This window comes from Zonotrichia leucophrys, chromosome 28 (assembly GCF_028769735.1).
Source record: "Zonotrichia leucophrys gambelii isolate GWCS_2022_RI chromosome 28, RI_Zleu_2.0, whole genome shotgun sequence".
NCBI lineage: Eukaryota > Metazoa > Chordata > Aves > Passeriformes > Passerellidae > Zonotrichia > Zonotrichia leucophrys.
The window spans coordinates 755,210-776,762 of record NC_088197.1 but is presented as its reverse complement, the minus strand read 5'-3'; the positions used below and the strand labels follow the sequence as shown (position 1 = coordinate 776,762).

At 63.7% G+C, this 21,553-nt stretch overlaps 4 protein-coding genes across 5 annotated transcripts; 2 read left to right on the top strand and 2 right to left on the bottom strand.

Moving 5' to 3' along the window:
- Window positions 1-21: 21 nt before the first annotated feature.
- APBA3 (amyloid beta precursor protein binding family A member 3) lies at window positions 22-7,183 on the bottom strand. 2 transcript variants are annotated; one of them, XM_064734033.1, is made up of 10 exons: window positions 6,060-7,183; window positions 5,572-5,611; window positions 5,020-5,165; window positions 4,794-4,880; window positions 4,079-4,237; window positions 3,556-3,735; window positions 3,139-3,351; window positions 2,061-2,180; window positions 1,196-1,352; window positions 22-1,102 (listed from the first exon to the last, which is right to left on the bottom strand). In XM_064734033.1, the coding sequence occupies exons 1-10, from the start codon at window positions 7,122-7,124 to the stop codon at window positions 726-728; spliced, it is 2,544 nt and encodes an 847-aa protein (XP_064590103.1). In that variant the 5' UTR covers window positions 7,125-7,183; the 3' UTR covers window positions 22-725. The 2 variants fall into 2 exon arrangements, with proteins under 2 accessions (XP_064590103.1, XP_064590104.1); XM_064734034.1 differs by having other exon boundaries at window positions 897-1,102; window positions 1,196-1,336; window positions 6,060-7,182.
- A 31-nt stretch (window positions 7,184-7,214) lies between these two features.
- MRPL54 (mitochondrial ribosomal protein L54) lies at window positions 7,215-8,379 on the top strand. Its single transcript, XM_064734030.1, has 3 exons — window positions 7,215-7,349; window positions 7,732-7,888; window positions 8,143-8,379. Exons 1-3 carry the CDS (start codon window positions 7,274-7,276, stop codon window positions 8,273-8,275), a joined length of 366 nt encoding a protein of 121 aa, XP_064590100.1. The 5' UTR covers window positions 7,215-7,273; the 3' UTR covers window positions 8,276-8,379.
- Window positions 8,380-9,321: 942 nt separating this feature from the next.
- Window positions 9,322-16,776, top strand: LOC135458974 (mucosa-associated lymphoid tissue lymphoma translocation protein 1-like). Its single transcript, XM_064734505.1, is given in 18 exon segments — window positions 9,322-9,528; window positions 10,246-10,387; window positions 10,879-11,045; window positions 11,550-11,680; window positions 11,768-11,915; window positions 12,239-12,417; window positions 12,528-12,624; window positions 12,770-12,817; window positions 12,912-12,947; window positions 13,320-13,565; window positions 13,568-13,636; window positions 13,639-13,852; window positions 14,143-14,217; window positions 14,647-14,774; window positions 14,843-14,989; window positions 15,225-15,382; window positions 15,472-15,606; window positions 15,693-16,776. Coding segments are annotated over 17 exon segments (2,370 nt in total). The 5' UTR covers window positions 9,322-9,528; window positions 10,246-10,250; the 3' UTR covers window positions 15,948-16,776.
- A 2,217-nt stretch (window positions 16,777-18,993) lies between these two features.
- Window positions 18,994-21,553, bottom strand: RAX2 (retina and anterior neural fold homeobox 2). Its single transcript, XM_064734426.1, has 2 exons — window positions 21,311-21,553; window positions 18,994-19,437 (listed from the first exon to the last, which is right to left on the bottom strand). The coding sequence occupies exons 1-2, from the start codon at window positions 21,551-21,553 to the stop codon at window positions 18,994-18,996; spliced, it is 687 nt and encodes a 228-aa protein (XP_064590496.1).

Sequence of the window (21,553 nt, the reverse complement as noted above, 5' to 3'; positions counted from 1 at the left end):
GGACACTGTGTAGCAGAGTTGTTCTGCTGGGATCCAAGCACCTCCCTGGCCAGTGGCCCTGTGTACAATGAGGCAGCACAGGGGCACCTGGGGCCTGGCACCAGGGCAGGCCTGGGATGTGCTCCCTCCTCTGCTGCAGTCCCCCTGCAGCTCCTCAAATGCAGCCTCCCATATTTCCCAAAATTTTTATTTTTAGAGCAACCAGGCACAAAGGCATAGCCAGGTCAGCACTGCTGCAGCCCTGGGGTCCCAGAGAGCTGTTCACAAAATAGCTTGCAGCCCCAAACTGCCAGGATGTGGGGCTGGGCAATGCCATGTTCCCTTCTGCTGCTCCCAGGGCTGTGGCTCTGGGCTGGGCTGTGCATGCAGAGTGATCCAAGGCAGCACCACGGAAAAGCTGAGGCAGATTCCCAGCTTGGTGCAACGTGTCTAACGGAGAGTTTGCACCCCAACAGCCTCTGGCCAAGCCATGGGAGTAGAGGAGGTGCCAAGAGCGCTTCTGCCCTTAAGGCTGAGTCTGGGAGTTGCTGGGTATCCCTCAGGGGTGCCAGTGTGCACCCACACATGGCTATGTGGGGTCAGTGCTACTCTGGGGCTCTGCTGCTTGTGCTCTGGAGTTGAGCTGTGCTTCCAGCACCATCCCCACCTTGGGAAAGGCACTGTTGGTGAGTGTAAAAGTACAAAAGTCAGTGACTGGGTGGGGGGAGCTTTCACATAAGGCCCCCTCACCTCCCACAAGCAGAAGGCCAAGGTGAGGGACCCTGTGCAGCAGCAGGACAGGCACTGTGCAGGCACTCTGAGCTGGGGAGAGGTAATTGGAGTGGGAGAGGTGCCCAAAGCGTGGCACCACAGACCTTGGTGCTGCTCAGGCTGGGTATCAGCCCCCAGTGTCCCACTGTGTCCTGAGTAAAACAAAAGAGGTGCAGACTTAGGCCCTGCTCAGGGTTCTGCTGCAGGGCTGAGGCAGAAGGCAGAGCCAGTCCTGCCCCTGCAGCCCTGGGCTCGTCCTGCCTGCCCCAGGCACGGTGGCTCAGAGGAAGAGGGGCTGCTCCTGCCCTGTCAGCAGACGGTACGTGGAGGCTGGCATGGTCTTGATGTGCACCTAGGCAGAGAGGCACAGATTAGAGACCCCGGCCTGGCCTGGAGGGTGCTGCTCACAGCTCCGAGCCCAGCAGCTCCGTGGGGCCCAGCTCACCTCGCTGACGGCCTCGGTGAGGATCTGGATGATCTTGTCGTGCGGCGTGGCCACCACGCTCTGCCCGTTGATCTCGATGATGCGGTGCCCCACGCGGATGCCGCCCCGCTCCGCGATGCCCCCGCGCATCAGGCTGCAGATCTGGGGGGTTAGAGGGCTGTGAGAGCAGGGCTGTGCCCTCAGCCCGGCCCTGCCACCACTGCTCCAAACCCTCACAGCCCCGGAGGCTCTCGGCCAGAGCTCTGCCTGGGTGCACAGCTCCTCCAGCCCTGGGCACGCAGGGAGGGCAGGGATGTTCCTGGGCATTGCTGCCACCAGCATGACGTGCTGAGCTGGGGCCAGGGCAGCCCCCAGGATTTTGTCCCCCAGCTGATTCAGTCCCCCCACTGAGCCCTCCTGCTCCCCTCAGGCTGGGGCTGCAGAGACTGAGCTGCTCCCTGGGGCACCAGGAGAGCCCCACATCTCCAGTGCTAGGGGGAGCAGCTGGGGTGCGAGGGGGCTGTGCCACCCACCCAGCTCCCGCTGAGCCCAGGAATGTCCCTCTCTGCCTTCCCAACACAGCCACATGAGAGCCCAGGGCAGGGAGTAGCTCAGCACAGGGGACAGCAACAACTGTCACTGAGGTCATGCCCAGAAAGCCAGGAAGAAGCCACCACCCTGAAAGCAAACAGCTACAGAGCACCAAGAACAGGGATACAACCACCAGTGCTGCAGAAAGGCTGTCAGGAGCTTTTTGCAGAGCCCTGTGACCCCTCGGCCTGGGCAGGCACCTGCAGTGTGGGAGCTGGGCGCTGGTCCCTGCACACAGCTGGCTCTGCCTGTCCCTCAGCAGACCTGGCGCAGCTCCCATCCCACGGGCACTCACCACACCGTTCTCAACACAGAAGCCCAGCTGGTACTTGGAGTCGGGGCGTCGGATGACAGCCGTGGTGACAGGGGGACAGTGCACAATGTTCAGTGTCACCTCAGTCTGGTGCTTCAGCTCCTGGAAGGTGGGATGGGGCATGGTCAGATTTTGGAAAGCTATTCAGACTGGTTGAGGGGTAATGCAGTCCTCCTGGGGGAAAAGACAGACTCCCACATGGACTTCTGTTTGACAACTTCCCCTGGTTTCCCCTTTCCCTGTCCCCTCAATGGCTTGGTACCACTGGTGGCTGACCCCCTCCCTTGGAGACCAATCCCCTTTGCCCTGCCCTTAGCTCTGCCCCCCACCCCTTCCCCTTTTCAAGCTGCCTGCGCCTCGTGGTTGCTCTCTTTCTTGCTGGGTTCCCTTCAGCCACATGTGATATACTTTGCTGAACTAAAACCTTGCAAAAAGGAGCCTTTCTAGCCTCTCTCACTGAGCCAGCTGTGGTGACTGTCATGTGTGGATTTAACTGCATTGCCTAAATGTTAATCCAACCTACTTTTCTACAGAAGAGGTTTGTTGGGAACAGATAATAGGCAGCAGCACCCAACATCCAACACCCACATTGCTCATGTGAGGGCTGAGGATTAGCAACTTGTTTTCAATGGGGAAACTGAGGCACACAACGGGATACTGCAAATGCAAATGCAGGGACAAGAACTTACAAACCCAGCCCAAGACATCCCTGCCCCTGAGGCTATGCTGTCCTTGCTTCCAGCTCCTTCCCATCCTACTGAGAGGTAGATGATGCAACAAGTTCCCTTCAGGACAGGTGCCCTTCTCCACCTCCACCCTCCTTTTCAGGCGGGGCCACAGCAAGTGCACTCCCCAGCTTTGTCCCTTTGTCCCCTGCCTTCCTCCAAGCCCTCTGAGCAGGAACTGCCACAGCCTGCAGGACAGGTATGACCTGGGCACACCTGTCTCCAAAGCTGGGGGCCCCAAAGGAATCCTGGTGTCACAGACACCCCCAGGTCATTCAGGGCAGTCCCCATCTCCCCCATGGCGTGAGGCAGGAGGTCACCCTGCCCTGGCTCACCCGGATGATGCTCTGGCAGGTGCCCAGGGGCAGCCCCACCAGGCTGGTGCCGTTGACGGACATGAGGCGGTCCCCGATGCTCAGCTCGCCTGAGCGCTCCGCGGGGCCCCCGTGCATCAGGTTGGCGATGACCACGGTGGGCAGGATGGAGCCCCAGCCCGACTCCACTACGGCAATGCCCAAGATCTCCCCCTTCTGCTTCCGGATGCACACCTGGGGGAGAACAGGTGGGTTACAGTCACAACCTCCACCAGAGCCATGGAGCACTGTCCCAGCCCACAGCTGCACTCACAGCTGGCTGGGACGGGCTCTGCTTTTGGAGGGAGCACCTCAGCTGCACAGGGAGCCAGAGAGTGGATGACACAGAGGTGCCAGTGGGTTCCCCACACTGTCCCCACCCATCGGAGCAGCTCTTACGTCCTTGCAGTTCTCCTGCCGGGAGAAGTGGGTCAGCTCTGTGTTGTGCTGCTCCTGGTCCTGCAGGGCACGGCTGTACTGCCGCGGGCTCAGCTCGCTGGGGTCGATGCTGTTGGCCTCCAGGAAGCGCTGGTAGGCCACGCCGAACGCCTGCCCGATGGCCTGGGCGATCACCTGGGCCTGCAGAAACACAGCGGCTGTTCCTGCCTGTGCCTCTGGGCTGGAGCCAACAGCTCCCAGTGCCCTGCAGTGCCCAGCACAGGAAATGTGCTTGGGAGCTCCAGGATGTCCTGGCTCCCTCCCTGCTGGAATGGGCCCCTGTGTGGAGCCAACCCTCCCCTGCACTTGCTGGGGCTCTATGGGGGACAGAGATGCTCAGGCTGGGCTTCTGCCTCTCCCTAGTGGGGAGGGAGGGGTCTCTGCTGCAACCCCAGCCCAGAACACCCAGTTATTACACTGGGATGGGACTCAGGTCCCCAGGGCTGCCCACCCACACCAGGGACCCGTGTGCTGCCTCACTCACATCAGGCGAGTGGAAGACGTGGCAGATCATCTTGTAGAGCCGCTTCTCCTCCGCCGCCTCCGAGCGCCGCGGCAGCTTCCGGCGCGCCATGAGCACCACGAGGGAGCCGATGTCGGCAATGTAGGAGATGGTCTGCAGGGAGTGGTCCATCATGGCCTCCTGGCAAGGGGAACAGGCGGAGTTCAGCCCCCTCGGGGCTGTCAGACCATGTGGGCACCGTGAGCCTGCTGGCACTGCAAGCAGGAAGGGTTTGGCCACGGTGCCGGGATGTGGCACAGCTGCCCAGCACATGCTGGGCAGAAACCGTGTCTGTGCCAAAAGGTACAAACAGATTCTTCATCAAGGACTCATTTGTGTCCCTGGACGTCGCCAGGGGACAGGGCAGCTCTTCCTTCTTGCTATAATGCAGAAACTAATCCTGAGGCAAAGAGCTCTCCAGATTTCCAGCCTGGGTTTCCCAGATCTCAGTTTGGGTTCCCAGCAGCTCCACAGGGTGCAGGTGGCATGAGAGGCCTTGTGCAGCCACACAGAGAGAGGCAAGGACATGACACAGGATGGCTATGAAGTGACATGTCCCCTTCCAGACATGTGTCCTCATCCATAGGCCATCACTAGGCAAGACCCTGCTGGCGTGGGAGTAAAGCTGAGAGCCTGAGGCCAAACAGGAATGTTGAAGCAGCCACAGAGACACGAGGTTACTGCTGTTCCTGCTCACCTGAGTGTCAGCAGTGAGCACCTTGATCCTCTGTGTGGAGACAAACAGATCCACCTCCGTCATGGGCTGGGACTCCCCCTCGGGTGCCTGCAGAATGATGGAGAGGTCACAGGACCCTGCTGGGACCCAGCCCCACAGCCAGGTGCCCTCAGGCAGACCCTGGGCGCTGCCCCACACCCTCATGGGGTAAGGCTCGGGGCAGCCATGCCCCCCATCCCTCCTGCACCTTGATCCTGTCCACGGCCTCCTGTGCCTGCGCCATGCGGACGCTGGTCGGGGGGTTCCTCTCCGAGGCCAGCTGCGTGGAGCCCAGGTACTTGGCCCCAAAAATCACACCATCCAGCAAGTCCTCTGGGTCACAAGGGCCTGGAACTGAGGTATTGGGAGGGACTGAGCAGAGGCTGCTCCCCCACCTCTGAAACTGGGGGTACCAACTCCTGCTGCCTTGTTAGCTGCATTCCTACACACAATGAAGCAGCTCAGTGCTTGGTACATGGACACCTGGCAGCACTGGGGGTCCAGGGCTGCTTCCCCCTTCCCTTGGCAACACATGGCACCCTTTTCCCCAAGTATACCCCCCCCCCCCGATCCCTGATACACCTCCATTTCCTCAGCAAACCCTCAAACGAGCCACGTGGAGCCTGGTGCACCCGCTCTGGGTGGGTGCAGAGCTGCTGTTCCCTCCCTAACCGGGACCCCGGACCATGCCCATTCAGGGTCAGAGCAGGTGGGGCAGGATTCCTCATGTGCTTGCTGCTCAAGAACAGAAGCAACTCACCCTCTTTGAAGGCTGGGCAGGATGATGGGGATTCCCTGTTCTGCAAAGCAACAAGAGAGCAAGTGAGGCTGTGGCTGGGGCCTCAGGGATTCAGCCTGACTAGCCCTGGAGCAGTGGGACAGCAAAGGCAGAGTGTCCCTGAGGATGGGAGAAATGGCATAGGGTCCCAGGTTTGGACAGAGAAGAACAGGGTCCTGGGGCTGGAGGGGAAGATGGCACAGGACCCTAGGACCAGAGGGGCTGTTCGGATGCACCAGCCTCTAGGCCAGGACACGCTGAACCAGCCAGCCACGCAAGCATGCATTCAGGGCAAAGCTGGTACTGAGGGTCTTGTATGAGCAATCTCGCAGTGCAAGGCCCTGTAAGACCTGAGGAAAGTCGGCCCTGGCTCTCCTTTGCCCCCATCCCAGACTCCAGGAGGGACCAGAGCCAAGGGGGACGTCCTGGCTCCTGCTGCCCCACGGCAGCCCAAGGCACGGTGCACTCACGGTCATAGTGCTCTGAGGTGGCTGCTCTGTCCCGGCCACCAGAGCGGAAGGCAGCGCTGCCCACGCCGGCTCCGGGGAACCTTCCCGAGCAGCCTCGCAGGCAGAATCGTCCTCGCAAAGCCCCTCTCCGTAACACCAGCTGCCAGAAGGTTCTTCCTCTGAGCTCTCTGGCCTCCCCAGCCCTTCAGGCTTCTCCACAGCGGCTGGGTCCTCCCGAGCCTGCAGCATCTCCAGGTTGGTCCCAGCCAGGACATCGGAGTGGGCCAAGGGGGTCTCGGCACAAGCCTCGGGCAGTCCCCCCTCGTAGCACAGGAGGCTCAGCAAGTCCTCCCGGTCAGCCTCGGCGAAGAGCAGCCCGTGGCAGGGCCGGTGGCAGCCGGAGTGCTGCGGGCAGCACGGACGCGTCGCCAGGCCCCGGCCCGTGGCCACGTGCAGCGGGCACGGCCGGCACCGGCCCGGGCACTGCCCGCGGCCCCGCCGGGCACCGGAGCCCGAGCGGGATGGCGAGCCCTGCTCTGGGGCGGACGGGCAGTCACGGAGGTTGGGGTCGAGGGTCTCAAGCTGAGCCAGGAGCCCTTGGATCTCCGAGGGTTCGTCCTCCACATCCTCGGCCCACTCGGCCCCCGGTGCGGGGCGGGCGCAGGGCTCGGGGGTCTCATCCAGCTCCATGCCCGCGGGGTCGGCGCTGCTGGGGCTCCGGGGGCGCCCCGTGCCCCGAGAGGCGCTGCTGGCACCGGGCTCCCAGCGGGCAGAGCCCTGCGGCGCCTCGGGCACCTCCTCCGCTTCCATCGCCCTTCCCGAGCCCCGGCACAGCTCGGTCCGTCCGCCCGCGCCCCCCGCCAGCTCCGGGGCTGCGGCGGGCCCCGGCCCCTCCGGCCCGGAGCCGCTGCCGGGCTGCGGGGCGCTACGGGAGGGCTCCTCCGGCCGCCCGCCGCCTCCACAGCGCCCAGGGGCGTCCGGTCCGTCCTCCGTGTCCATGGCCCGCGGCTCCGCGCTCTCATCACCGCCGCCGCCGGGGGTAGGGAGCGCGGCCGCCTGGAAGTCCATGGTGGTGCCGGTATCCATAGGACCGGCGGCCCGGGAGGGGCCCGGGCCGGGCGGACTCGGTCACTACCGGCGCCTCCGGCCGGGACGGGACGGTCCCGCCGCCGTTTCCGTTCGCGCTGCGCAGGCGCGGCCGCGACCCCGCCCCGGTCCCGCCGTGCCCCGCGCCCATGGCCGCCCGGGCGCTGCTGCGGGCGGCGGGAGCTGTGCTCCGTGCCTCGGCCCGCGGCTACGCCAAGAAACCCGGTGAGGCCCGCACGGGCACCGGCCCCGGCCCGCGCTCCTCGGTCCCGGTTCCGGCCCCGCCCCCGTGTGTCCCTTCGTGTGTCCCCCCGTCCCTCCGTGCCCCGGTCCCGCGCTTCTCCCCATGGTACCGGCCATGCCCTGCCCACGCTCCGGGCCCCGTGTCCCGCTCCCAGGGCCCTCCCCGGTGGTGCCGCCGGCCCAGCTCCATTCCTCGTGCCCCCCACTCTCACTCGCCCCGGTCCCTGTTAGCGCCCCGCGGTGCCCTTGCCCTCGAGTCCCCATCCCTTCCCCTGCCTGCATCCTTCACTCCCGGCACACCCCCTGCCCTCACCCTGTCCTCACCCTGCCCTTACCCTACCTCACCCTGCCCTTTTCCCCACAGCCGCCAAGTCCAAAGGCAAGGGTGTGCCGAAGGAGGCGTTGAAGGGGCCGGAGGTGTGCACCGACCCCACCATGCTCGCCACCCATGCCATGGGGGTCAACTACTTCAAGGAGGGTCCGGAGGTGGCCCTGAAGCCCGAGTCCGAGTACCCCGACTGGTGCGTGCTGCCCCACTCCCCTCTGTGTCCCAGAGGTTCCATCCCAGGGGCACAGAGCTGTGTAAGAGGGACAGAGAAGTGTTCTGCGAGGAGGCAGACTGCCCCTCTGCGACCCAGAAGCCTTTCCCAGGGTCAGGAGACAGGAGTGGGTGCACTGTGGATGTGGGATGAGGGATCTGCACATCCTGCTCCGTCCTGTGCTTGTCCCTTTGTCGTCCTTCCCACAGCCTTACACCCTCTGCATTCACCCCCAGGCTCTTTAAGATCCACCTCGGGCCCCCCAAGAAGCTGGAGGAGCTGGACCCCGACTCACTCGAGTACTGGAGGCGCCTGCGGAAGTACAACACATGGCAGCGCAACAAGTTGAAGAAGGGCAAGAAGCTGTAGGTGCTGCTGAGCTGGGGGCTTCCCTGTGTGCCAGCACAAATGGCACTGGGATCTGCCCTGGCTTTTGGTCTCTTTTCCTTGCTGTAAATAAAAAATAAATCTCTGGTGAGGCTGTTATGTGTTACAAAGGCTGTGACAACCCCAGACCCTTTGCAAGCTCATGCCGAGGGCTGAGGCAGCACAGGCCACGAGGTCTCAGTGTGTTTGTTCATACAGAAGCTCGAGTTTTGGGTCACAGAGAGAGCCCACACTGCACACGGGTCCTGTTGCTGTGCCACGATGCTGGGGCTGAGGGCTCCGTGGGGATGTGGGGTGAGGAATGACCCACCTGTGTCACTGCGTCCCTGGCCAGGGGATCTCGGGGCCTGAGCAGCCTGTGCTCCCTGGGGCTGGCAGGAGGGGCCTGGCTTTGGCAGTGCTGTGGGACAGCAGGCAGGGTGAGGGAGGGGACATGGTGGCCTGTTGTAGTGCCACCCCCACACCATGCTCTCCTTTCCTCCTCCAGCAGCAGGAGCAGTGGTGCTGGGATGCAGGGCTTGGCTGGGCTGGACAGTGAAGGCAGGGTCTTCCCCACACAACGGGGGCCTCACTGCTCTAACTCTGCTTCTCTTTGGGCAGCTTCAGCCTGGCAAAGCCCATCCCCTGGCCTCGGTTCTGGCTGTGTGTTGGGCACACCTGGCTGAGAGGTGCCACAGTCACCTCAGCTCATCTCCACCTTGGACTCACTGCCCTGCAGCTCCTTCTGGGCTCGAGTTTGGCTCTGGGGAAAAGGGGTGCCTGTGGGTTCCTGCAGTGAGGAAGGGACAGTGCAGCCTCTACCTGGCCTGGCGGTGGCCCAGGTGCCCTGTGACAGGCTGTGCCCTATGACAGGCTGTGTGACAGGCTGTGCCCTGTGACAGGCTGTGCCCTGTGACGGGGCCGTGCCAGCTCCCCCGGGGCTGTGGGCGGGGGGTGGCAGCTCTGCGCCCACGTGCTGCACAACAGGAAGGAAGAGGGAGGGAAGCAGAAGTGCTGTGCTGCAGCGCGGGGGCGATTTTGGGGGAGATTTTGGGCTGAACCTCTGTGTGGGGTCAGTGCACAGCCTGGGAGCTGATGGGGCTCAGCCATACCCTGTGGTGAGTACCCATCCCTGCCAGGCCTGCAGCCCACCCTTCCCTCACCACCCCCAGTGTGTCCAGATCCCAAATCCAGCAGCAGGTGAGCAGACGGAGCACCTGGGTCCCTGTCCACTGCCTTGGAGCCCCCTGCTTGGGGTGAGTGTCACCCAGCTGCTCTGGGCAGCTCAGTCCTGGGGACAAGGGTCCTTCTGGGGTGGGTTCTTGGGAAGGGACCTGAGGGGAGGGGGAGGGAACTGCCCTGTCCAGATGGTTCGTGTCACACAAACCTTTCCCAGAATTCAGGGCAAGCTGAGCTGGGTCCCAGTCCTAAGACCCCCATGTACCTTATGTTGACCCCTCTTAGGCCCCTGCTGGTGGCTCCAGGGCCACCATGCAGAGGCCTGGTGACACCATGCAGAGGCCTGGTGACAGCAAGGGGAGGCTGCTGCTGCCCCACTGGGGCCTCTGCCAGAAGAAGAGGGGTACTGGGGCCCCATCCTCTGTGTCACCTGAAAGGATGGGGAAGGTGATGGGGGCTATCCCCTCCTTCTAGTTCTGTGGACTCCATTCCATGAAGGTCCCTTTCCTGGGGCCAGGCTAAAGTGCCCTGGCTCCCTGCCCAAGGCTAGGGGGGTGAGTGGCGTCCCCTGTGCCACCCAGCTGGCAGAGTGGCAATGTGTCACTCCTGACTGCCTGCCGGCGGCCAGATCCAGCAGCGCTGCCCAGCCAGGTCCCAGCACCTCCTCAGGCTCCTGGCTCAGGGATCTCATTGCTCTCCCCTGAGTCACCCTGTGCCCAGAAGGCTCCCGTGGGGCACGGGGGCCTGGCACCCCGTCACCCACCCACTGACAGCTGGTCCCTCGGCGTCCCCAGGAGCGATGGGGGACTGGAGCATGCCCATCGGCTCGCTGGGCGAGGACGTGGTGGCCCGGCTGTGTGAGCTGCTGGATAACGCCGGCCGGGGCTGGCGCAAGCTGGCCGAGCTGGCTGGGGCCGAGAAACGCTTCAGGTGCAGGTAGGGCTGGGGGAGCCGTGCCGGAGGCTGTCTCCGACCGGGTCACCGTGGGCACAGCTCTGCCGGGGCTCAGCGGGGGCGCACGGGTCGGTTCCCCCCGGGCTGGGCTCCATCCGCCCCGAGGGAGAAGGCTGGGCCGGGGCCGGGGCCGGGACTGGGGCCGGGGCCGGGACTGGGGCCGGGGCCGGGACTGGGGCTGGGGCCGTGGCTGGGGCTGGGCCCGGGGCTGTGCTTGGGGCTGGGCCCGGGGCTGTGCTTGGGGTTGGGGCCGGGGCCGGGGCTGGGCCTGGAGCCGGGGCCGGGGCTGGGGCTGTGCTTGGGGCTGTGGCTGGGGCCGGGGCCGGGGCCGGGGCCGGGGCTGGGGCCGTGGCTGGGGCTGGGCCCGGGGCTGTGCTTGGGACTGGGGCCGGGGCTGTGCTTGGGGTTGGGGCTGTGGCCAGGGCTATGGCCAGGGCTGGGGCTGTGGCTCTGACGGCTGCGGGCGCTCGCAGCGTGGAGGAGCTGGAGATGTGCTCGCTGAAGGTGCTGGAGCCCCGCGGCAGCCCCACGCAGTGCCTGCTGCAGCTCCTGGCCGAGCGCGACTGCACCCTGCGCTACCTGCTGGGCTGCCTGGAGCGCATGGGGCACGAACAGGCCTGCCGGGTGCTCAGCTCCGCCGGTACGGACGGACAGAGGGACCGGGGGTGCGCGGGAGCGCCGGGGGCAGGGGCTCAGCAAGAGGAAATGGGCATGGGGGTGAAGAACAGCAATTCCTGTTGGGGGTCTTGCTCTGGTTGTGAGGTGCTGGGCAGGCAGGGTGGGGTGGGATAGGTGCAACAGGATGAGATAGGATGAGATGTGGTCTGATTGGATGGGACAGGATATATTTGGACAGCATGGGATAGGATGGGATACGGCAGGGTAGGATAGAGCAGAGTGGGATGGGATAGGCTGAAACAAGATGAGATGTGCAGATGGGATAGCACTGAATATACCAATGGGACAAGATGGGATGAGATGGCTGGGACAGGACAGAGGTGTGCGGTGTGATAGGATGGGCTGGACTGGGAGAGGAGAGTCTGTGGTGGATGGGAGTGGGGCAAGATAGGATGGGACTGGATGGTATGGGGTGATGCAGGACAGGGCACTCAGCCAGCCCAGGCCGGTCTCTCCTCTCCCACAGTCCAGGATGGCATTCGCATCACGGTGCAGCCAGAGTCGCAGGTGGTGGCGGAGGGGACACAGGTGACCCTGACCTGCTGTGCAACTGGCCCACCAGGGCTCATGTACCAGTGGTTCTGTGGGAGGCAGGAGGTGAGCAGGGCCCCACACCCTGGCTGTGGTGAGGGACCCGCACGGGTGAGGGAGCACTTTACTCCTTGGCCTCCTCCTGTCCTGTAGGTGCCTGGAGCCACATCCCCAGAGCTGGTGATTGACACAGCCACTCCTGCGGGCCAGTGGTACATCTGCCGGGTGAACTGTGGGGCCACATTCACCTTCTCCAGGTGGGCTCACGTGCAGGTGGAGAAGAGCAGCAGCCCCAGCTCAGGTGGGTCTTGAGATCTCTGTCCCTGGGCTGTCAGTGATGGGGCACCACTTGCCTGATTGGGACATCTCCTGCAGGGCACCTCTTGCCCCATCAGGACAGGGATGGGGTATCATTTGCCAAGTAAGGCCCTGGCTCAGCTGTGAAGGTCTCTGGGCTTGCTGGGGTGATGGTGCCCACAGAGGAGTCACATGCCCTCCTCATGCCTGCTGCCTCACGCCATCCATGGGTGCCAGGGCCTGTGGCTGCAGAACCTGAGGCCTGGAGCAGTGCTGCCGAGTGCTTCCATGGCTGGGTGCCTGATTTCCCCCCCTTCCCTTGCCCAGGCAGTGGCTACTGCCCGAGCATGGCAGGGCTGCAGATCCTGCGGCAGCCGCGGCCGTGCCGCCTGGCCGAGGGGGACACGCTGGCCCTGGAGTGCAGAGCCATCGGCAACCCCCCGCCCCAGTACCAGTGGTTCAGGAACCGGCGCCCCGTGGAAGGGGCACAGGCACCCCTGCTCCAGGTATGGAGGGACCTCTGGCACGGCATGGCATGGTACAGCATGGCACAGCGTGGCACAGTGCAGCGTGGTCTGGCACATTGCCCCAGCCTCCCGCTCTGCCCTGCTGGCAGGTGAAGCTGGTGACAACGGCCGAGCGGGGCAGCTACTCCTGCCACGTGTTCAACCTCTTCCACGAGGTGTGGAGCCAGGAGGTGGACGTGGAGATTGGTGAGGGCCCCAGAAAAACCTCTGTGACCCCCCACCTGCTCTGTTCCCAGCAAAGCCCTCATGGCTGCACAGTTTTTGGGGGGACTGCAGCCCATGCTGGGAGGTGATGTCATGCACAGTGTTCCTGACATCCCCTCTGCCACAGGCCCACGGCTCTTCACCTCTGGAGGCTCCTGGCAGGAGGGGGATGGAGGTAGGTGGGAGCAGAGCAAACAGGTCTGTGCTGCTCTGCCTGCCACGCTCCCCTGGCACTGAAGGACCATGGCACGGCATTTCTCTCTTCCCAGGCTCCCTAGAGCATGGCAGCCCTGGACAGCTGTATGGTAAGAGCCTGCCCAGGAGGGGCTGGTGGCCCTGGGGGACTCTGACTGTAGCCAGTGTCATCACTGTCACCTTATAAGGCTTTACCAGGCCAGGAATGCTTTGGATGCAGCATACTGGAAGAGTGAAAGAGCAGCCCAGCCCCAACTCGAATTAGGAGAGCAGATCAGCATCTTAACCCTCAACCCAAATCCCCAACCCTAGCCCTTACCCATAACCTGAGGGTTCAGGGATCAGTGAGCCAGGGATGCCATAGGGTACCTTGGTACCCAGGGACTGTGATGCTGGCCAGAGCTGGGTGTCACCTCTGTGGGCAGCATGGAGGGCAGGTGTGTCCCACTCTGTAACAACACCTCCCTCTCCTGTCCTTGCAGCCACAGACAAAGTGGCGCTGCTGATTGGCAACATGCACTACCTGCACCACAAGCAGCTGCAGGCGCCCATCGTGGATGTTCACGCCCTCGGTGCCCTCCTGTGCCAGCTCAACTTCAAGGTGGTGTCCCTGCTGGACCTGCGCAAGGCTGAGATGCAGATGGCTGTCGATGAGTTCCTCCTCCTCCTTGACAAGGGCGTCTACGGTGCGACAGCACCCGCCAGGGTGGCTCCAGCCCCGGGGGAGCTGAGGGTTTTATGCTGGTGGAGTCTTGGGGTGCGCCCAGGCAAGAAGCAGGTGCTGGCAGGTCAGGGGATGGATGTCACCATGTCACCTGCCCTCTGTTTCCCCAGCAGGTTTGCTCTACTACGCCGGGCACGGCTATGAAAATTTTGGCAACAGCTTCATGGTGCCCATCGACGCGCCCAGCGCCTACACGTCAGAGCACTGCCTGTGCGTGCAGCGGGTGCTGCAGGAGATGCAGCAGCGCCGCACCGGCCTCAACATCTTCCTGCTTGACATGTGCCGCAAGAGGTGACCCGGCCCTGCCACCCACCTGGGGACAAGCTGCCGCTCAGGGAGAGCCAGCACAGGGACCTGGTGGTGGTGGCTCCTGGGGGCAGGTAGCAGGGCACACCCAGGGTCCCATCTAAACCCATTGTCTTTGTCTAAATGCCCCAAGACTTCACTGCCCCTGTGAGCTAGCAAACGCTGTAGTGGGCGGGCAGAGGGGTACAGAGCAGCCCTCAAGGTCTGGTGTGCTTTGGGGTGGGTTTTGGGAGGGGGACAGGTTCTCACTCTGTCCAGCTTCTCTTCTCTTGCAGGAACCTCAATGATGACATCATCCCGCAGGTTGGGGCGCTGGAGGTCACGGCCAACATCGTCTTTGGCTATGCCACGTGGGTCCCCTCCCACCATCCCCTGGCACAGGCAGAGTGGGGCTGAGTCTCCCTGCCCAGCTCAGGGGCTCAGACCCCCACGGCTGCATCCCTCCACCCTTGATGCTGGAGAGGTTGGGCAAGCAGCAGCTGCCAGTCCCTCACAGGGCAGGGAGGTGCCCATGGCACTGCTTGGCTTTGGGCAGCACCTGCTGGCATGAAGCCCCAAGACTCCTCCAGAGCACAGGGGTTTGGGCTGGTGATGCTTTGAGCATCCAGGATCTGGCCATTCTCTCCTGTCCCAAACACAGTGACCAGATGGTGTGATAGGAACAGGAAGAGTGCTGGGCACCCAGCTCTGGCTTCCTTAGGGCTGTCATCCTGTTGGGGGCCAATTCCCAGGGAGTGCCAGACCCCATGACAGATCCAGCCACTGCCCTGTCCCCGCAGGTGTGCAGATGCTGAAGCCTATGAGCTGAGCCAGGGTGAGCTCTCCAACGGCATCTTCGTCACCTTCCTCAAGCGCTGGCTGCTGGAGGATGAGAAGATCACGGTGCTGCTGGACAAGGTGGCCGAGGGTGAGTGAGGAGCAGTGGGGAACAGTGACACCCCTGGGGGCCCCTGCCAACCCCCTGTGCCCCTGCAGACATGGGCACTCTGGAGATCACGCGGGGCCGGCAGGCCCTGGAGCTCCGCAGCAACCTCTCAGAGAGACGGGCGCTGACAGACCCCATCCGCCCCCCGGGCCAGGACGAGTCCTCTGCCAGGAACCTGCAGTGGGCCAAGGCTCACGGTGAGTCATGGGAGCCTGTCCCAAGCTGGCATCAGGAGCAGAGAGAGGCTGTGAACAACACCTGCTGGGTTCCTCCCACCTGGAGGAGAAACAGCTGGCACAGAGCCACCAGCCTGGAGACAGCAACAACAGCAGCCCTGCTCTGGGGTGACCCAGTGGCCGCCTCACCTGTGGGCACAGCTCGAGCCTTGAGCCCCTGCAGGTGCCAGCCCTGTGCTCCCTGTCCCCTCCCCAGTGCTGCCGGAGAGCCGGCACCTCTGCTTTGACTGCGGTGTCACCGTCCAGCTGGGCTTTGCTGCCGAGTTCTCCAACATTATGATCATCTACACGCGTGTGGTGGCTGCCCCCAAGGACATCACCAAGTGTGAGGCCCGGCTCACTGATATTCCCGAGGTGGGAGCAGCTGCCAAAGCCCCCACCAGGGCAACGCTGGGGAACGGGGGGAAGCTGTGGTGGTCTTCACGTGAATGCTGTCATGGCAGGAGCTGGATGTGGACCTCAAGTGCACCAACAAGGAGAGCCCAGAGGAGCTGGGCAGCCCACTGGCACCCGTCTGGAGCCTCGGCTGCCCCTCCTGCTGCCTCTACAGCCGGGTCTGTGGCTTGCAGAAGCTGCGGGTAAGAGCCATGGCGAGCGGTGTCGGGGGCACGGCGTGACCATGGCCGTGCCAGGGCAGGAGCCCACGGTGCTGCTGTCCCTGCAGCAGGAGCTGGCCTTCACCGTGTGCCTGCAGTACCGCTACCAGGGCATGGATGACTTTGTGGAGGAGCGGCAGCGGGTGAATGTGGGGCGGCCGCTCATCGCCAAGCTCAACCTGCAGTGGGCAGCGCCCCCCTCCCCAGCCCACAGCCCCCTGTGCCCCTCTGCCCCCGGGAGCTGGGGTGTGGGGGAGAGCTCGTGGGTCAACACCCCCGAGGAGAACCTGAGCCCCGAGGGCCCCGGCTCCCACACCCTGTAGAGGGACAGTGAGGTGCCACCCCGTCACCGCAGCCCTCTGGCACCGTGCCTGTCCTGCTGGGGGCCGGGGCATGGACGGGGTGCAGGTGACATGCACAGAGGCTGGGCTCCATCCTGGCCTCAGCCAAGGGGTGCAGGTCTCACAGCACAGCACAGCGGGGACTGTGGGCCTCAGCTGCACATCCCTGGCATGGCAATGCCACCCTTACATCCCTGGGCAGTGCCAGCCCCACATCCCTGGGCAGTGCCAGTCCCATATCCCTGGGCATGGCAATGCCACCCTCACATCCCTGGGCAGTGTCAGTCCCACGTCCCTGGGCAGTGCCACCCTCACATCCCTGGGCAGTGCCAGCCCCACATCCCTGGGCAGTGCCAGCCCCACATGCCAGGCCACCACCAGGCAGTGCAGGGGCAGAGTGCCAGAGACCACGGCTCAGCAGGCTCGAGGCGTCGTGCCGGGGCAGGGCTAGGTTCGTTCAGGCCTGGGAGAAATAGAGAGAAATAAGCAGCTTAGGGGCAAATCCCGCGGGAGGAGATTACCGGGGTGGGAGCGGGAGGGCTCCTGCTCGGCCACGAGGGGGTGGGAGCATCCCCTGGTACCTCCAGCACTGCCAGCAGCACCCACTCCTCACAGTACAGCCCCAGGAACCGGCCCCATCTGGGCAGTGAGCGATTTCAGGACAGGATTGGGATCGAAGGGAAAAAAAATTCCTTTTTGCTTAAATTTTTCCCACACAAACTCCTACATGCTGGGGCAGGCTCCAGTGGGTGTCCACCGGGGAAAGCACCAATAAAGTGGTCCGGCCAGGCGGCTCGGTGCTTCTGCGTCCTCCCTGCGTTTAAATGGCATTTTTGCGGTCAGAAATCTCGCCCGTTCCCGCAGGAGATGCAGCGCAGCACCGGGCGCACCCACGGGAGGGAAGGGGGGTACCGAGTGCGGGTACCCCGACATCCCCCGAGCCACCCCAAGGAAAACAGCTCATTTCCATCACTCACACAGCCCCCAGCCCCGAGGATGGGGAGGCGCATCTATCCATCCATCCATCCATGCTCCCGCCGGGCCCCTCCGCGCTGCCGGGCGGCGCTGCCGGAGCACCCTCGCCCCAATTACGGCTCCGATCAAACGGGCCGGGGGTGCGGCGCTGCCGCTCCCAGCGCCAGCCGGCCTTTGTTGGCGCTCGGGAGGCCGAGGGGTGCCCCGGGCTGGCGCCAGCCTCGGCAATTATGTCATGTGAAAAGCGCAGCCCCCATTGAGCGCGTCCCGTCCCCCGGATCAAACCCCATTACTTCCGCAGCCGTTGCTTCATTATCTGCCGGCCGGAGCTCGCCTCGGCCGGGGCGCTTCGCCCCATTAGCTGGGCCGAGGAGCCGGGGAGCATCGATTATGCGTTTAATGGGTTGTTAAAGGTTTAATTGTCGCTAACGAAACAGACGAGCAGCAGCAGCCGGGGGACGGGGCACAAGGAGCAGGGTCTCGCCGAGGTCAGTGCCTCGCCTGGCCCGCTGGCATCCCGGGCACACCCGCCCGACCCCGGGGCTCTGCAGGCGTCAGAGCCCGGCCCGGGGGGTTTGGATCGGGTGAGACCCCGGGCTGGGGGCGCTGAGCGGGCTCTGGGCAGGGGGGACGCGGTCGGGATGAGGCTGCCCCAGCCAGCCCCCAACGGGGACTCTGGTCAGGTCCGGAGTGAGAAGATTTTCTGGGGAAAAGCTTTGGTGGGAAGTGGGTTGTCCTTTGTTTGGCTCCTCCAGGGACTGGGGCACCCCAGGAACCCTGGACACTCAGGGCATCCCAGGGACCCCGGGCACCCACTCATAAACTCCCCTGTCTTGCTGTCCCAGCTGTGCTTAGCACCTCAGAGCCGCTGTGGGCTCAGCCGTGTGCTGGGGCCATGCTGGCTTTTGCCATCGGTGAGGGTGAGGGTGCCTCTGGCTGTGCCCCGAGCTCCAGCGGGTGGGCAGATGGGACAGAACTGCACTCTGGGGACCCCTGAGGACACGGCACCTTGTCACCACCCCCAGCTCCCCCCTGGCAGGGAACACTGGCAAGGGATAAGCCAGGTGTGGTGTCCCCCCAGAACCCTGTTGTGGTGAGCCCAGGGCTCACAGCCGACCCCCTCCTCTCACCAGGGTCTCGGGGGTCCCACTGCTGCCCATCCTCCCCCCAGCACAATTCCAGCAGCCCTCTGGCACCTCTGAGAGTGTTGGGGCGGGGGGCACAGCCCCCAAGGGACAGTCCAGCAGGGGACCTGGGACTGTTGAGGCCATGGAGCAGCACAAGCCAAACCCAGGTCACCTGTGCCTGGAGCTGGCCCAGCCCTGCCTGCAGCATCCCGAGGGACCAGGGCAGGAGGGTGCTCAGGGATGGAGCCCCCAGGGAAAGCTCCGTTCTGGCAGAGGTTTGGGAGCAGGACAGGAGGGTGCCCAGGGATGGTGCCCCCAGGGAAAGCTCCGTTCTGGCAGAGGCTCGGCAGCCACACCGAGCTGAGGAGGGCACGGCCCGACCGCGGCCCCGCAGCTCCAACTCCAGCCAGCAGCAGCCGTCCAGCTCATCTCTTTACTCACAATACACCCGTGCTCTCGGCACATCTGGCACGACCACAGCGTGCCCCAACACCGCTAAAACATCCCCCCAAGTACTCCCTACAAAACTAGAGCTTTCTGTTCACTTTTGTTTAAATCTGCAGCATTAAAAAAAAATTAATAATAATGGAAAGGGGAGGGGGTGTGGAGAAAGGAGGTGTCCAACTGGCATGTGGTGGGTGGCCCGCTGGCACAGTGGGATGCCTGAGCTTCAGCCAGATCCTCAGTTGATCTTGACGCCTCAGAGAGGCAAAGGAGCTCTCCTGGAGTGCTTCCCCCAGCCGTGGGGCCCTGCCAGCACCCGACTCGCTCCCCTGGCACTGCTGGTGCTGGGTCAGTGTGGGGAAGAGGCAGCCTGGCATCCCTGCCCGGTGCCAGCTTGGTCCTGCTGAGCACCCGCTGTCCTCCCTCGCCCGCCAGCGCCGGGGGCAGGAGTGGCGGCCGGGGAGCTCGGAGGGGACCGTTCATCAAATGGGCTGCCAGGTCTTGTCAATGGTCTGAATGTGCTCCTTGGCTTTCATGCGGAGCGAGGCGATGCTGGAGCTCCTCTGGTCCACCTCCTCCAGCGGGTACTTGTCCACAAAGGGGGTGCTGCACTGGTAGGGTGCGGGGGCCATGGGCTGCATGCCCTGCGCCATCGGCGGGGGCGTGTTGAGGAAGGAGTGCCCAGCATAGGGGGGCTGCAGGGCCTGGGGGGCTCCCATGAAGCCAGGGATGCTGTGAACCGTGGTGGCACTGGAGATGGGGGACGTCAGCCATGGGTCGAGTGGCAGGGAGTTGCTCATGGGCCCCACGTTGGGGGTCATGGGGGGCCGGTTGAAGGAGAGCACAGGGGTGTCGTGGAGCTTCATGGAACTGGCCTCCATCTTCTCCTGCCTCCTCCACTTGGCTCGTCGGTTCTGGAACCAGACCTGCAGGGTGAGAGCCAAGGTGAGCTCACTGTGCCCAGCTGGGCCCTTGCAGTGTGCCCCACACGCTGTGTCCCACGCAGGGTGCCCCCTGCCTCTGCCCCGTGCCTCTGCCCCAGGCAGGGTCCCCTTTGTGCTGTATCCCCTGTGGGTGTCCCACGGGAAGTGCTCGAGGTGGGGCTGTGCCGTTTGGGTGTTCCATCCCACAAGGGCTGTCCTACAGGGCTCCAGCAACCCCAGCAACTCTGCCAGACCTCTCCCACAAGCCCCAGAGACCAAGGACATCTCCAGGGTGTGGAAGGGAGAGGTGTAAGCACAGAGCCCCTTTGGCTCCGTGGGAACGTGCAGCCCGGCCCTGCAGACTCCCAGCAGTCCATGGGACAATGTTATCCGACCTTCCCAGCCCCTTGGTCACAGCTTTCATAAGTTAAACAGTCACAGTTGTGCCAAAACCCAGCAGGAACGACAGGGACTGGCGACCCAAATCCAGTGGGGACGTCTGGCCCCGTGGGAACTGCTCATTAAAGAGCTGGTCCCCACGTCCCCAGAGCAGCACAGGGCACAGGGGTCTGCTGCAGGAGGCAAAGGGGAGGAAAGATGAATGGCTGGGTGGGAAAGGGGAGGGTTCCACGGGCTGCTCATGGCTGTTGGGGACACTGGGCTGCACTGGTGCAAACTGCACGTCCAGAGAAGGGAACGGAGCTGGAGAAAGGGCTGTAGCACAAGTCGGATGAGGAGCAGCTGAGGAAGCTGAGGGGGCTCAGCCTGGAGAAAAGGAGGCTCAGGAGGGACCTTCTGGCTCTGCACAGCTCCTGACAGGAGGGGCAGCTGGGGAGGGTCAGGCTCTGCTCCCAGGGAGCGAGGGGGGCACAGGAGGAAACAGCCTCAAGCTGCACTAGGGGAGGGTTAGGTTGGAGATTAGTGGAAATTTCTTCCTTAGGGCAGTGGTGGAGTTCTCATTCGTGGAGGGACTTCAAAGATGTGTGGATGTGGCACTTGGGGACATGGATTGGTGGTGGCCTTGGCAGTGCTGGGGGAGCAGTTGGACTCAATGGACTCAGAGCGCTTTTCCAACCTGAATGATTCTGTGGTTCTGTGAAACCAGTTGTTGCTCAGAGAGCTCAGCAGAGGTGTCTTTATGGTTTGGACCCCCACAAAAAAGGCTGCGTTGTCTTCACTGGGGCTGAGGCCTGGGGAATTCAGTTCATTTGTTTGGGGGCTACTGCTTTCATTCACAGTGGCTTCATTCAGCTCCTTGACCCTTTCTCCCTCCCTGATCTCACCCTGTCAGTCCAGGAAAGGTGGGGAGAAGACTGGTGGGACCCCAGGCTCTTCCCAGGCTCAGTCCCCCCATGAGTCTTTTGCTGCAGCCTAAGGAACAAAACCTCCCCAGTCCCACTGCCTTGCCAATCTGCCTGCTCCAACAATCTTAAAACCCTCAAATCCATGAGGATCTTGTGCTTTCCCAGCCCAAAAACCTGGAAGGAGCCACAATCAGCCTAGGTGGGTTTTTTGGCCACTTTCCCATGCGAGCAGCAGGAGGGATGGGAGCAGCCAGCACCAGAAGGGGGAAAGATTTCTGAAAACCATCTCTGTGTCCTGTTGGAGCCTCTGGCCCATGGGCCCAGCTGAGACCTTGTAAGTCAGAATGGGACCCCACAGAGGAACAAGGCTCAGCCTTTAAACCCTTTGCCTGGCTTTGTCAGGAGCAGCTGGCTCTGCAGAGATGCCACTCCCGTATCGAGCTGTGGGGAAACTGAGGCACAGAGGGAGGCACTGGCACTAGAGCTGGCTCTGAGGAGCTCTCCATCACCTTGGGGTCCCCGTGCCCCGGCTCAGGGGCAGGTCCGGGGTGCAGGGGTGCTGCCCTCCCTACCTGCACGCGGACCTCCGGCAGGTTGACCTTCATGGCCAGCTCCTCGCGGCTGTACACGTCGGGGTAGTGCGACTTCTCGAAGGCGCGCTCCAGCTCGTGCAGCTGGTACGTGGTGAAGGTGGTGCGGTTCCGCCGGTGCTTCTTCTTGGGCTGCTCCTCCTCGGCGGCGGCCGGCGGGGAGCTCTCGCCGTCCCCCGGCTTCCGCAGCTCCCCCAGGTCCCCCTCGCACTTATTGAGGAACAT